At 37.6% G+C, this 13,988-nt stretch overlaps 1 protein-coding gene across 1 annotated transcript in view; it reads left to right on the top strand.

The window, feature by feature from the left end:
- LONP2 (lon peptidase 2, peroxisomal) overlaps positions 1-13,988 on the top strand; it is a 43,251-nt gene that overhangs the window by 17,268 nt on the left and 11,995 nt on the right. Inside the window, exons 9-11 of the mRNA XM_056360874.1 lie at positions 3,566-3,716; positions 4,238-4,364; positions 5,433-5,566. Of these exons, the coding sequence (XP_056216849.1) occupies positions 3,566-3,716; positions 4,238-4,364; positions 5,433-5,566 (412 nt within the window). The remainder of the gene's footprint in view (positions 1-3,565; positions 3,717-4,237; positions 4,365-5,432; positions 5,567-13,988) is intronic.

A 13,988-nucleotide genomic window follows, 5' to 3' on the forward strand; every position in this document is an offset into this window, starting at 1 on the left:
ATTCAACTTTTGCCTCTTCTTTTAATTTATTTTTCATACCTTGTTTTGCAATAGAGAATTAGCATTTCTGTTCTTCTGTCATGTCAAGTGTGTGATGGTAAATGAAATTAATTTATTTTTTAGTTATTTGTGTTTGAATTTTTTATGCTTTGCTGCTGCTTTGGGATGTTTCTGTTTTCCTCATTTTAAAACCACATTCTCAGTGATATTCCACTCGGCTCCTGCCATGGGTTTTTCCAGCTGAGACTGGTCAGGTTAGCTTCCAACTGTCTGCTGGGGCAGCAGTCTTCATGTAAGTCATTGCTAATTGACCATTAGTTGCATCTGGAGAAGTAATTGCCCTATTAACCATGTCTGGGCTGCTCCCATGTGAGATCTGTATACCTCTCTACTGCTGTCTAAACATCCTGAAGCAGGTGCTTTACCTCTTCTAATGGACAAGTCATGCCTGGACATAACAGCTTAATTTTCATCTGCTTTTTGTGGTTTACCTTGTTGGAAAGTCCATCTGGAATGAGCAAAGGTGGCTATTATGTTGGAGAGCAAACAATAGTAAGTGGTCACCTAAATGGCACGTTTGTTTTTCAGCCTGTTGCTGCTTGTTTGGTAAGTGCCGTCATTAAACATAAAAGACACATCCTTTTTTCCTTAATGTGTAGGTGTGTTAAATTCTCACTGACTGTCTACCATGGAATATATTCAAGAAGAAAATTGCTATGCCCTGTAAGCTTGGAAGCAAAGCTTGATGTTTTATAATTGCCAGATATGTGTTTAGTTCTAGTGCTTCTGCAGAGTTGTTGCTTAAGCAAAACAGAATGTCTTCCTATTTCCAGTTACTGTTCATCAACAAGGGAATATTTTAGTCTAAATTTAGATGACCTCTGTTTAAAACAGAAGAAAACAGAAATGGATCCAAGTGCCTGATAGTGAGTATTTGTATGCAGGGAAATTAGACCAGGAGCATAGACAGGCAATTAAATGTTAATGGAACTTATTCTGGATTTTGTGGTAATAAAAAGCTGGTACAGAGAAGCCTTTGTATGCCTGTGAGCTGTTGGCCGTAAATTAACCACGTTGTTTTGTTCACTGAATGTTCTTTTTGTACTTGATAATTTTGTATTAGTTGAGTATCTTTGAAAACTTTTGAACTTGACCTTTAGCACGGATACCTAGCTGAAGAGTAGTTCTGTTTGCTTTGGAAAATGCATATAGGCATGATACTGGTTTATGTCTTATTCTAAGAAATTGTTACCACGACAAAGAATTATTAGTCCAGAGAAACTGTAGCCCTTGTATCTCAGATAATTCACGTTTTTAGATATAATCTATGTTGGGTTTGACTAGTTTCCTTTACCTCTGTTGGATACATGCTCATTGTTTGCGCATGAGTATGGCATCAGTATTTTATATATCTTTGTAAATAATATTGTAAACATCAGTTTACCACGTAGTGGGATTCTTAACTTGCAGACTAGAAGGAGAGAAAAACATGCACTTAAGATAAATGCGACAACTTGGTCTGAGAGAATACATTGTTTTTCAGCATCTTTGGAAGTAGTTGCAAGTGCTTCAGCTAGTAGATGGGAAATACTGTGTTACCAGTGTTGAAAAAAAGAAGGGTAAATTGGGTTAGGATTTGCTGTTTAAATCAGTTTTGCAAGAGTGGCTTTGAATGGGAGACTAATATTTCCTGTAGATCTGGTTTCTTTGAAGACAGTTTGTAGATGCTATGCTGGATACACTGCCTGTTGTTGAGTCCCCTTACATTTTAGGGCTAGTTTGTAGGATTAGTGGAGGTAAGAAACATCTATAACTGATTGAATTATGCATCAGTGTACTTGGCTAGTCAGGATACTTCAAGGCCTCTGCCTTCCTCGGTAAAGAATGGAGTAAATGATAGCAGCTGCTTGCTGGAGAGGGTAAGCAGTGAAGCTTTGAATAGCTTATAGCCAATGAACAATGGCATTCACCGAGTTCCAACTGTAGTTTTAGAATTTAGGCATATGCTTCAGTATGTTTTAAGATTTCACTATTAAGGGGAACGTATAACTTTTGTTTTATTACAGCTGCAATACACTTCCAAATAGTAGTCTCAAATCTGTGGAGTACTTCAAAATAAATCAGAAATTGTTCATTTTTTAAAAAGTTCAGCACTGTTTCTGGCATTCTGTGAAAAAAAGTATTTTGCTGGTTTGTTGTGATCATAAAACTTCTGTTCTAAAGATTTTTAACTTTTCAAAGACTGAACAGAATTTAAGAATAGTGAAAATTCAGAATAGTTTCTTTCATAACCAACTAAGAAGTGCCCAAATTCCATTTTTTAGAATTATCAGCACTGTTCTTGGCTATAGTTCAAGTTGCTAAGACAAGGGGTGCATTCATTTGGGTGTAGGCAGATGAATTATTTTGACAGCAGGGCGCTATTTCTCAGGAGATGCATAGGTCCCATTATTTGTAACGTGAGAATTTTCCATGCCGGTGTAGCATAGGTAATTCATCATTTGGGAAGGAAAAGTGTGGCCGTACGTCAAGGTGGGGTGGAATGGAGGTGGTTCACGGGTGGTGATGTAGAAGCAAAGTGTAGATTGCCATGTACAATGAACTTCCAATTTTCAGTACTGTTAAAAAAAACCCACAAGACAGCACCTTAGTACACTTGCGATCCACATAGATTATTTATGACCTAATGCAGAAAAACAGCTTATTCAAGTAATAGCTTAAATATATGCGCCTGTTACATTAGCACACATAAATAGTACTGAAAGCAATAGGAAGACAATGCTGTTATTTAAGCCATAGTTCTACTCTGTGCAGTAAATTTTTTAGTTTGGTCAGACTGTGGTGTCGTTCTTCAGTGCTTGTTTAATTTTGTCTCCATTTTTTAATTGCAAAATTTGGGGAAAAAACAAAAATGCAAAGATTGTGTTGGGAAAGCCAGGGCTCCCCTAGAGTCAAGACTTGCATGGGATGTCATGGGTAGTAAGAAGAGCTACGATTAGGTTAGTAGTAAACAGCTGGAGAAAGCTGAATGAGTGGGGCAGATAAGGCTGTGATAATCTATGTTCTTCCCCTTGGTCTTCACGGTGAGATCTCTCAGGTTGGTGTGCTTAGAGCAGGAGGAGCTACCAGCAGCAGGTGAGGGTTGGAGTTAGGGATTACTTGAGAGAATTATACAAGTCCATGGGACCGCATGGACTGCTTTTCCGAGGGTGCTGAGAGTCCTTGAAAGGGCCACTCTGCCATCTGCGAAAGGTCGTGGAGTTAGCTTACAGGAGGTACTTGATGACTGGAGAAATGCTGCAGCCGTCTTTAGAAAAGGGTAAAAAGAACTAATGGGGGAATGACTTTTTTTTTCTTTTTTTTCTCTTCATGGGGTGTGGAATGTAGTTACAGAGTAATTGGAACAAGGCAGGATATTCAAGGTCAGGCTTTATTAATATTCGTAACTCATTTTATGAATGTAAAGTCAGATTTGACAGATCCAAATAAATATAATAAAAATGTGCATATTTTATTTACTTCTAATTGAGCAACTGCATCAATTTTGTGTTCTTTCTTGTTGAAGGTCTTGGATCCAGAACAAAATCACAGTTTCACTGATCACTACTTAAATGTAGCCTTTGATCTGTCCCAAGTCCTTTTTATAGCTACGGCCAATACAACAGCTACCATCCCACCTGCTCTGCTGGACAGAATGGAAATTATTCAAGTTCCAGGTAACACTACAGTGTTTTCATTAAATGGCTATTGCAAGGCCTTAAACAGTGTTGGGGTGTTTTTCCTGAAATGAAAAGCAGTTCTTTAGGGTAAGCCTGCCGGGAAACTAGACTGAACAGCCAGAATCGTTAAAACATTGTCAAGATGCCTCCACTATGGCCTCTGCCATGAGAATGAAATTTAGCATTGCACTTCAGAAAATTCAGTTCCAGGTATATGGAGGTACATTGTGTAATTTTCACTAATTGATGTGTTTGTATTCTAACTGGCTGTTGGCTGATGCATCTTTGTAACAGAGTCCAATAAAGAAAGAGATCTCTGAAAGACTAGAATTCTGTTCCTCTTGATCTCATGAAGTTATGAATAACCACAAATTCTCATACCAACAGCCTTTTAAATTATAGCTGGCTTTTTTTTTTTTGTTAAATTCAATCAGGTAGGATTAAAAATGGTAAGAAATTTGATTGTATCGTAGCGTATAAGGAAAAAGATGAGTAAACATACGCTTTTTCCTTTGAAGGATACACACAAGAAGAAAAAATTGAAATTGCACATAGGCACTTGATTCCTAAACAGCTTGAACAACATGGCCTGACTCCACAGCAAATACAGATTCCACAAGTAACCACTTTGGACATAATTACCAGGTAAATCTGTTATTCACTGCTTTAAGTTTTAATAACTATTTTTTCTGGTAACTAGTAAATCATTTATAAAGTGATAACCTAAGATCTGTTGGCCTCAATAGCTTCAGAATTTCAACAACTGCTAATTTATGGAATTGCTCTTTCCTGAGCTCTGTCTGGCTCTGCTGTCTAAACTAAATCATCCTTCCTTCTCTAGAGAATTCCTTGCTCCGGCTCTGCGTGTGGCTCACCGTCAGTTCTGCTGACACAATTGGCAAGGCGCTATGAATAAACGGAAACACTTGAAGCTAGTATTGCTGCCGTGTTCAGTGTGCCAAGCTATGGTGGCAGCAGACAACCTTTATTGTAAAAAATGACGTTTCTTTTCTGTCATTTTCATACAAAAAATGGAAATTAGCATTTTGATAGACCACGTTTGTCTACAAACTGGAATTGGGTTAAAAAAATTAAATGGGGTGTGTGTTAAATAGCTTGTGTTAATTAGAGCTACTTTTTTGTTGGATGTGAGAGCAAAGATATTGATCACAACATCTTTTGGACTTGAAACTAGCTCATTTTCAATGGAAAAAGTGTATTGCTGTTCAGTGAATTGAAGTATTTTATGACCAGGAACAGCATTTTGGCATTTAGTGAGTGTTATTGTCTGGTGTTTCTTTTTAATTTGTAAACTAAAAGAAAATACTCTTTTCAGGCAGTTCCTCAACTTTCAGTGAACTCGATTTTGAGTTTTAAAATAGTTCTTCCTTATAATTTTTATGCATCTGTGAAGAGCTCAGTGCTGTTAGAGCATTGTTTAGCATTTCAGTAAGGTTTGACACCAGGTGTTAATCATGTCTTCTTTCCACTTGGTTGTTTGTGTGTCTTTACAATTTTATCAGCAAACCACAATTATTTTGATAAAGCACATGACATTTTTTTTTTTTTTCCGGTTTATTCGAGTAGTCCAGGCTCTCACTGCCTTTCAAATATCATTTTATTTGGATGTATTTAAAAACGAAAGTGTGATTATTTAAAAGAAACCTCTCTTAGAAAGAATGTTCACCAGTAAAATAATTGTCTCTATGCTAGATACACTAGGGAGGCAGGAGTCCGTTCTCTGGATCGGAAGCTGGGAGCTATTTGCAGAGCCGTGGCAGTGAAAGTGGCAGAAGGACAGCACAAAGAAACAAAGCCAGATCGTGCTGAAGTGGGTGAAGGAGAAGGTGTGTATCTTTTGCATGTTTTATCACAAAGGAAAATTCTAATATAGTCTCTAGGAAGCTGATTTATCAACTTTTTCTCCCTTTTTATGCATCTTTAAGGGCTGTTTTTAAAAGCTTTGCAAATAGAGTAACATTCTTATTATGCATGCTTCGAGTCATGCTGAATTATGGCTTGGGACATAAGTAATTTCAGCCTACCGGGCTGGTACTTGAGAAGTGCAATGGATCTGTTTCATATCTTACGTATGCAGTTATGATTTGTGTATGTTTCTATGTCTTCCTAGGCTTTTTTATGCAAATCTTTCACTTCTTTTCCTTTAATGAAAGACTAAGCATGGCTTTAGTTATTGTATTTTAAAAGATTCTTTAACTGTGCTATGCATGCTCTACCAGCTCAGAACTCAATCTAGTAATTTTGTTGTACTCTAAAATAAATGTCTGCTTTAAGAGCTTTAAATTAGAAAGGTTTAGGGGTTCTTTTTATGTGCCTTTTAAGACTGCACTTATTCTAAGCCTCTTGGAGCTTTGGTAACTTGTCAACTTCAGTAAGTCTGTTCTTCTTTCCCATGTATACAGACAATAATGACAATCATTCCCAGTTATCCAGCAGACAGAATGAAACCTAAACATAAAATTCTCAAACAGCAAAAGTGCTCAGGTAACTTCTTCACCAGTAAACGTAGACATCTTGCTAGTCTTGAAATAGAAGGAGGGAAGTAAGATGTCAGGCCCATAACCCAGTTCATGTGCAACTTGCAGCGGGTGACTGCTCCCTTTTTCATCCCACAATTAATGTTCTCTTTAATAAAAATGAACATCCGTGATGAGTTTGCTGAAACATACCATGCAAAGCATAGGCAACTGTGCTTTTATTCCAGCCAGTTGCTGATGCAGGATCTCGCTGTACGCAGCGGCTTTCTGTTGGAGGCTTCAGAGTGCTCGTTGCAGCACTAGATGCTGCAGGAGCCCTCAGTGCAAGGTAGATGAGAAATGGGAAAGGACAGAATCTGAACCCGAAGTTGAACTTCTAAAATGTGGGTAGTCCTTAGTCTCAGTAAAATCCAGCAAGCAGGGTGTTGGGTGTTTTGTTTGTTTTTTAAAGACTGCAATGAGTCCAGGTGACACTTTCTGACAAGAAACGCTGCCAGTCTGTCAGAGAACAACTGTGCCAGAGGACACCAGAAAGCAACACCTGCAGAATGGCTGCTTGCTTTTGCTCCAGAATACTCACAAACTTAAAATGCTAAACGGACCCCTGTTGGTTTGATATTGTGAAAGACTGCACAACTTGGCCAATGTGGAAAAAACCTTTACGTTTTAACATCTGTATAGAACTAGAATAGTTCTGGACTGGTTTAGAGGACAAGTAAGGAGACTTATTACCTGTTCCTTTAAAATAAAGCCGTGTACAAGCCTGAACAGTGCCCCTCCTCCTTTCAGAGAGTAAATCCTGGGGGAGGAAATAAAACCAGTATTTATACAAACAGTGGTACTAATTAGAAGAGTAAATGAAGAAGAGTTTTACCCATAGCAAAAACTTGTGTAATTTGTCTCTGGAAACCTGTTTATTGATGGTCTTTCAACTTTACCTTGCTTTTTTTCCCTAACTCACTATTTCCCATCTGAAAATTAAATCATCTTTCACCTTGCAGAGTTTTCTAAGATCATAATGCCTGTGGAAGCTGTAATATCAGCAGATTGAATTTGGTCTACAAATCAGTGTTCTCTTAAGTGGATTTTCTTAGAAAATGAACTTTCTTTAAGTTTGGCTTAAGGAAAGTGAACTGTCACAGTAGCAGTGGCTGTGCACGTGGGAATGACTGTGCAGTTTGAGTTGTCCCATCTACATTAAAAGGAAGAGCTTTAAAGATGTATTTATTAATGCTTTCCATTTATATCATGTGTGTCTTGTCTACCTTCTCTCTTCTGTGCTGGATGTATTTTTTCTGAAGTCGAACACTGAGTTTGTCAACGTTTCTGTGATACCTTAACTTGCTCTTGAACCAGAACCCTGAGCCTTTGGGCTGTGGTGGCCAGGCTTATTAGCATCAAGCAGTATCAGAAGCCTTTGCTACTGTCACTTTTTTTGATAGTAGTTTTGACAAGTCATATTTTTAAAATATTTCTCTGCACTGAAGGGTAGTGTATCTAAAATGTGCTTTAAAGGTCTAATGTGATTGCTGAATAAAGTGTGTCGTTCTGCTCTTCAGGCCTTCTCATAAAAGAAATAAAAAGTAGGTTCAGAGCACAACTACCAATACTATAAGAAGAAAACGTTTTGCCATTAAAGCAAAGAACAAAAAGGAACTGTATTAGACATCGCAATCCAGTGAGGGAGGTATTTACATTGTTAAAATTAGCACTGGACTTGCAACTTAGATATTTACACTGTTAAAATTATACACTGTTAAAATTAGTGCTGGACTTGCATTTTACCAAAGCTAAGTGAAAACAGCAAGCTAAGTGCTTTAAAAGAGGGCAAAATGCTAGCATTTTAGCTTGACACACAATTTGGAGTAAGTCCAGAAGAAATGAGCTATGAAGAGTTGCCTTTGTACTTCTGGAATTGAAACTGTGCATAAGAAAAAGCTGTATTAATAGGAGTCCAAGGCACAGGTGGTTCTATAGTTAAACTTCAGTAGTATGAAGGCATGTGTAGAATTGTGCAGTCTGCAAAGTGTGTTTTATTTTGTACTAATAATGCGCTTATACCCTGCTGTATTTTTAGCAGAGTATTGTCACTTGTTGGGAATGTATGAGAGCAGCACCCTTTTAAAAAATATTTTGTTTAGTTTTCATTCAGTCTGTTGGAAACAACCAAGTATTTAAAACAAAACACAGAAATATCCCCAGACTCTTGGAAGTTGACGCAAATAACGGGATGTAGCCTATATTTATATCTTTGGAAATATTTTTTTTTTCTGTTGATTACTGGACATTTGTGCAGTTGTGAGTAGTGATGATTAATTTTTATTTCATATAATGAATGACTCTGGAAGAATAGTTAATCAAGTTGTCTCTTAATAGTTTCATTTAGAATTATTTCTTGATTATTTTTTTTCCTTTATCTGTATAAGAAGACCTATAATTCATTTTTGCTTTACACATTTGTCAGTTACTAGTGTGGGATTGAGACTACATTTAGTACATTCATATGTCATGACTTGTGAATAAGAGAGAGCAAGTTACAAGCTTGCTTTGCAGATTCTGACTTGCTAAAGCACAATTTGTATGATTTGTAGCGTATCAGAATAGTGACATGGTGCGTATTGTGTTTATTCAGCTGAGTGCCTTCTGGCTTGTGGGTTTGTAATAAAAGTTGAAAGCCATTAGGTGGTAGAACCACAAAATTTCCATCATTATGTTGAGTAAATCAGATTTTTAACTCAGAGGAGCATCTGTTTTCAAGGCTTTGTAAGCATCAGACTTTTTTGCAGTTTGACAGTAGGCTCTAAAAATTGAGGATACCTGCCACAGCACAACCGATGCTAGGAGATATGCTGTCAAGCCGTGTTTAGCACTTTCCAAAAATGCATGACTGAAATACAGTGGCAGCTTTGTATTGCCTTGCTCGCTGCTTTGACTCCAGAGCTTTATGATGAAGTTGGCAAGTGGAGGAGTGTTTTAGTTTGCGTCAGTCATTGAATTTGTAGAGTGAACTTCAGCAAAAACAAATGGAGTAATTTTTCAGACCTCTCCAGGGAGTCATCCTCCTGTACAGTAACACTATCTGATATTTTACTGAAACAATATCTAAGATTTATGAGACATTAATCTAGTCTTTGACACTAGAAGAAATTCTAGGAGTCACAAAAATATGTGAAAATCTCCTTCTATTTTAGTGCAACTGCCTTGAGAATACAATGCAGCAACTGTGCACATCCTATCATGATACAGCAGTTGAAACCCAGAGTGAAAAATGATTTGTCTAATTCAGACTTGAAAGGAGGTTTAGGACAGGTACTATGTAATAACTAAAAGTGATTAAATGAGGATTCTATCCATGTTGAAGCCAAGGCTTTGGAAGTATTTAAATATTCCCATAACCCAGTAATACAGTACAGTTTGTTCTACTCCTTGTGGATGGAAACAACCCTTGGGTTTGAGTTTAAATGCAAGTTTGACTGAAATGGTCAACGTGAACTGAAACATGTAGACCCTATTCTCCCTCCCCCAACCTGGGCTTAATGCATTTTATTCACAAAACTTTTATTATGCATGACTGGGGGGGGGGGGGGGGGGGTGGAGTGCTTATTTTTAGTATGTATAAGGGCTTTAATAGCTAGGCCAACGTCACTACTCATGCAAAAAGTGACCTGTTCTATGTTATAGCTAAAACTCAGCACTTCTAGCAGCACGGGATCTCCCATAGCACTGGGAAATGAGCTGATGAAATCTGATCAGAATAAATCCCACGGTGGTATGACTGTAGGCACTCAAGTTTGAGCTCAGCTGTGCCAGCATTAGTACACTTATCAGCTCTGCAGACAGTAATATGCGGTTCTTTCTAAAAATTGTTTGGAATGTCTTTGCTCTTTTAGGCCAAAGAGACATAAATGTTATGAAGAATTGGGTTTATATGCAAACTTATTTTTTATCATGTTAATTTATCTAAATATTCTTGCATGAAAACCTGAAATTGAAGTTCTTCAAATACACATTGTTATTCTAGATCAGAAGTGTTGGAACGGAATTATTTTGTGAGAAGAGAAATTTTCTGATCCTGGGGGGGGAAAATAGGCATAGCATTAAATTTAAGTATACAAGTGTTTAGTAGAATTGAGGTCCCAGGAAGTTTTTTCTTTTGGAAAGGAACTCTTCTGAAAGTAACACTTCCCAAGTACCTAGTGCATAAAATTTAAGTTGAACGATGGAAAGTTGCTTTTAAGAGGTAGTTTCATGTTATGCCTGGCTTTGAATGCGGACTCTTGTCCACAAGGGCAATCCCATCCTTTCCTACCTCAATGTAGTTTTGCAGAGTGAGTTTGCTAGTTTGGAGGGGTTAAAAGAATTCTAGGTTGGTCTGTTGTGTGCTGAAGCATCTGCTAGTAAATCAGGTGAGAAAAGAGAACACGTTATGTTCCCTTTAATTGCCTGCACACTTGAAGCCTCTTCTTCCATGCTTATGCTCTTTCATATACCTCTTCATAGCAATTTGGCAAAAGAGGATATGTTATGTTAAAAGCTGTGTAAAAAATTGAGGTTTCTATTATATTCTTCTATCTTGGCCAGTAAGTATGGCTAGAAATCTCTAAGACTTATGTATTACTAGTGTTTAAGTTTGGTTTGTGAGGAGCTGAGAAATTGCTACGTGTTGAGAAAGTTTTAGGCTTTTTTATTCACTCATTTCCATAATACCTCTAGAAGAAAGTAGCAGTCTTAAATTCTTGAATCTTCGTCTTTCTGCTATGGAATTCCTTTTTAGATTAAATCCGGAATTATATGTAGCATTTCATTATCAGTATGTTTTCTTAGGAGTCCATTTTCTTACAAATCCAGTATTTACATGCAAGATTTTGTTTTGGGCATTTGCTAAGGCAGATTCTTGAGGAACATTGTCGTGATCTTTGCTGAGTAGCTGCAGATTCTGCTCTGAAAAATTTGCAAACACAATCTTTTTTTTGTTGGTTCATCCTTTTTTGAATTTTGTTTTTGTTTTTATGGAGGGGTGTTTGGGGCGGGGGGGATGTTGCTTGGTTTTTTTTGTTATTGTTTTCCAATTTTTAAATGTCAAAACAACTCATTACCATGCTGCTTTTGTGTAAGCAGTAGTGTAATAATAAATTGCAGGTGGTTCCTCCAGTGCAGTGTGGAGCTCTGTTAAGGGCACTTTGACTTCGTAGCTTATTTCTGCAACTGAACTCAAAATGTAAGATGATCCAGCTGTTGTTCTAACAAAAAGTTCTGTTTCTGGTAACGTGAATGTGTCATTTAACTTGTACTGTGGTTTATGGCTGTTCTGAAATAGGTAGGAAACACGTATTTGTCATCATTAATGGAAATCTTAATTACTTGCGTCTTTATAGATTCTCCGTGGTCAGCACTTCTTATAAAGGTGACGAAAGATGATGGCTTTTTCCTTCAAAGAAAAAGTTCATGTTTGTAATTATATTTTGGAACATCACTGTATGCTTTTATAGAAAAATAGATAATGTCGGGATTTAGGTTAATATTTTTAGAAAAAGCCTGGAGTTTGTTGTTGTTACAGATTATAAAATGGGGGCGACTCATTAGGTTATATAAACTCAAAGAAAGAGTTTCTGGTTCTTTTAATAGGGCAGGTGGCCTCAAAAATTGCCTACTGATTTGTTTACGAGAGTCTGTCTCCTTCAGCTGTGTATGTAGAGCTAGATGAAATAAGAGCAAGCAGAAATGGAGAATTGTGTGTGTTAGGTAGTACAATCTTGGTACAGAACAAACCCGGTTATTTTTAAACTCAGTTTTGTTTTAAAATAAGAATTGTCATATCAAATTACACAAGTTTTGAAGATCCATTGCATTGAAATTGCAGTCTGAGTTGCAAGAATAGCATGCAGGGTGACATTTTCTAGACTTGCTAGTATTTGAATTTATTATGTACAGAAATAGTAGCTCAACAAAAATATAGAGACATGCTGGAACAACAGGAGGGCCATCCGACTAAGGCAGTGTTTACAGTAAAGGAATGGGGTTTATGCATGGAGCAATGAGTTGTACAATGGACAGATTAGTGGTTGTTGGATAGTAACTATTAGATTTGAGTCCTGAATGAAAGCTGAGTTGATGTTATTATGGTAATCGTGATGTAGAATGTTTTCCTTGATACTGTATGAAGGCATTAGTGAGAATTGCAGTGCAACAAAATGAACTGTAAAAAGGCTTTTGTATATCAGGATTAACAAAAGGATAGTTTGTGTGTTGTGAAAGGAGACGTTCTCTTTGCATCCATTCTGAGGATTCTGCAGCACAGAACACCTCTGTTATATTAAATAGATTAGATCAGTGATTTGTGTTTTTTCTATAACTGTTTAAATTCCTGGAGCTTCATTTATTGTGTATGCATCAATAGGCAAAGGAAGACAGGGTTTTTTTTCCTCAAAAATAAAGAAGAATTCAAAGAAAGGAAGCAACAGCAGGTAATTTCCCAAAAAGTGGTGCATAAGTCTTGAAGCTCAGGATACATTCCTGGGTAATGTAGACTATTGCTTTAAATGTATCTTAGGCTTGTGTTTTTGGGGTGAGAAGAAATACCTTCACTACATGTATGTGTGCAATGGTTTTCTTAATGGCAGCCTCAGGGCAGGGAGGCACTGCCATAAAACTGCCATGGAACCTTAGAAACATCTGGATTGTTCAAGTATTTTTCATTTCTCTGATATATGTTTCACTAAAATGTTGCTTAGGGCATTTGACAAAATGGTAATGAGCCTTATGCATCTGGATCAAATTCTGTGGGGAAATGATTCCCTGCTTACATTTTCCTTCTGCATACAGTTGCTTAAGTAGATGTGCAGTGTAGGCCTAATACAAATGATGTTTCAGTTCTTGAGCTTATTCGTGCAAACAACCGGCTGTGTAGTCTGGTTTAAAACAATTTTGAGGCTTTGATATTTATATGATCCCTATTACAGTTCACTTTTGTATAGGAAACACATTTGTAGAGGAAACAGAAGTTTTAAGGAAATTCTGCAAAGGAAACAATTGTATAAGTAAGAAATACAATCATACTACAAATGGAGGAAGGAAGGAGCACACTTTTGAATCCATAACTTATTGCTTTAATTATGTCATCCCTTCTTGATGATACTTAAGTATATTGCATTCAAATGTGTCAGGCTAACTGGGTTTTGTGGCCCTTCCTGAAGGGTATGTTACACCTGTAGGTATTTCTGAAAATGCCTAATAATTTGATCTTTGAGGATTATTTTTTTTTAGTTGTTATTGATCAAGGCACCTTAGAAATACCTCACCCAACAAAGAAAAGAGCAGAGCCCTGTGTGTGAGTGCAGTATTTCAAAACAAAAACCATAGATGAAGATGTTACGCTGAAATTGCAGATAAATATGTTACACCAAAATTGTCTGAGGTTCTCCCCCCGCGCAAAGACTGTGGACGCTGTGTTCTGAACTGGCTGTTGAACAAGCAAGGGACGTCAGTTCTGTGAATTAAGCTACCCTATCTAGTGAAAGATGTCCCTGCCTGCGTGGGGGGTTTGGACTAGATAATCTTCAGAGGTCCCTTCCAACCCAAACCGTTCTGTGCTGGAGTAAAGCCACAGTAGTCATGAAGCGAAACTCCAAGTAGGACAGGTAAGGTCGGAGTATGTGCTGCGCAGGCTGCGTCCGGGTGGGCTGTGCTGCGCTGGGGTGGTGGTTCCACCTGACAGCCTGGAAGGAGGCAGCACGCCAGGGCTCCCCCACTGGAGCTGGTTTCTCTGCGATCT

The sequence above is a fragment of the Falco biarmicus genome, chromosome 15 (assembly GCF_023638135.1).
Source record: "Falco biarmicus isolate bFalBia1 chromosome 15, bFalBia1.pri, whole genome shotgun sequence".
Taxonomy (NCBI): Eukaryota; Metazoa; Chordata; class Aves; order Falconiformes; family Falconidae; genus Falco; species Falco biarmicus.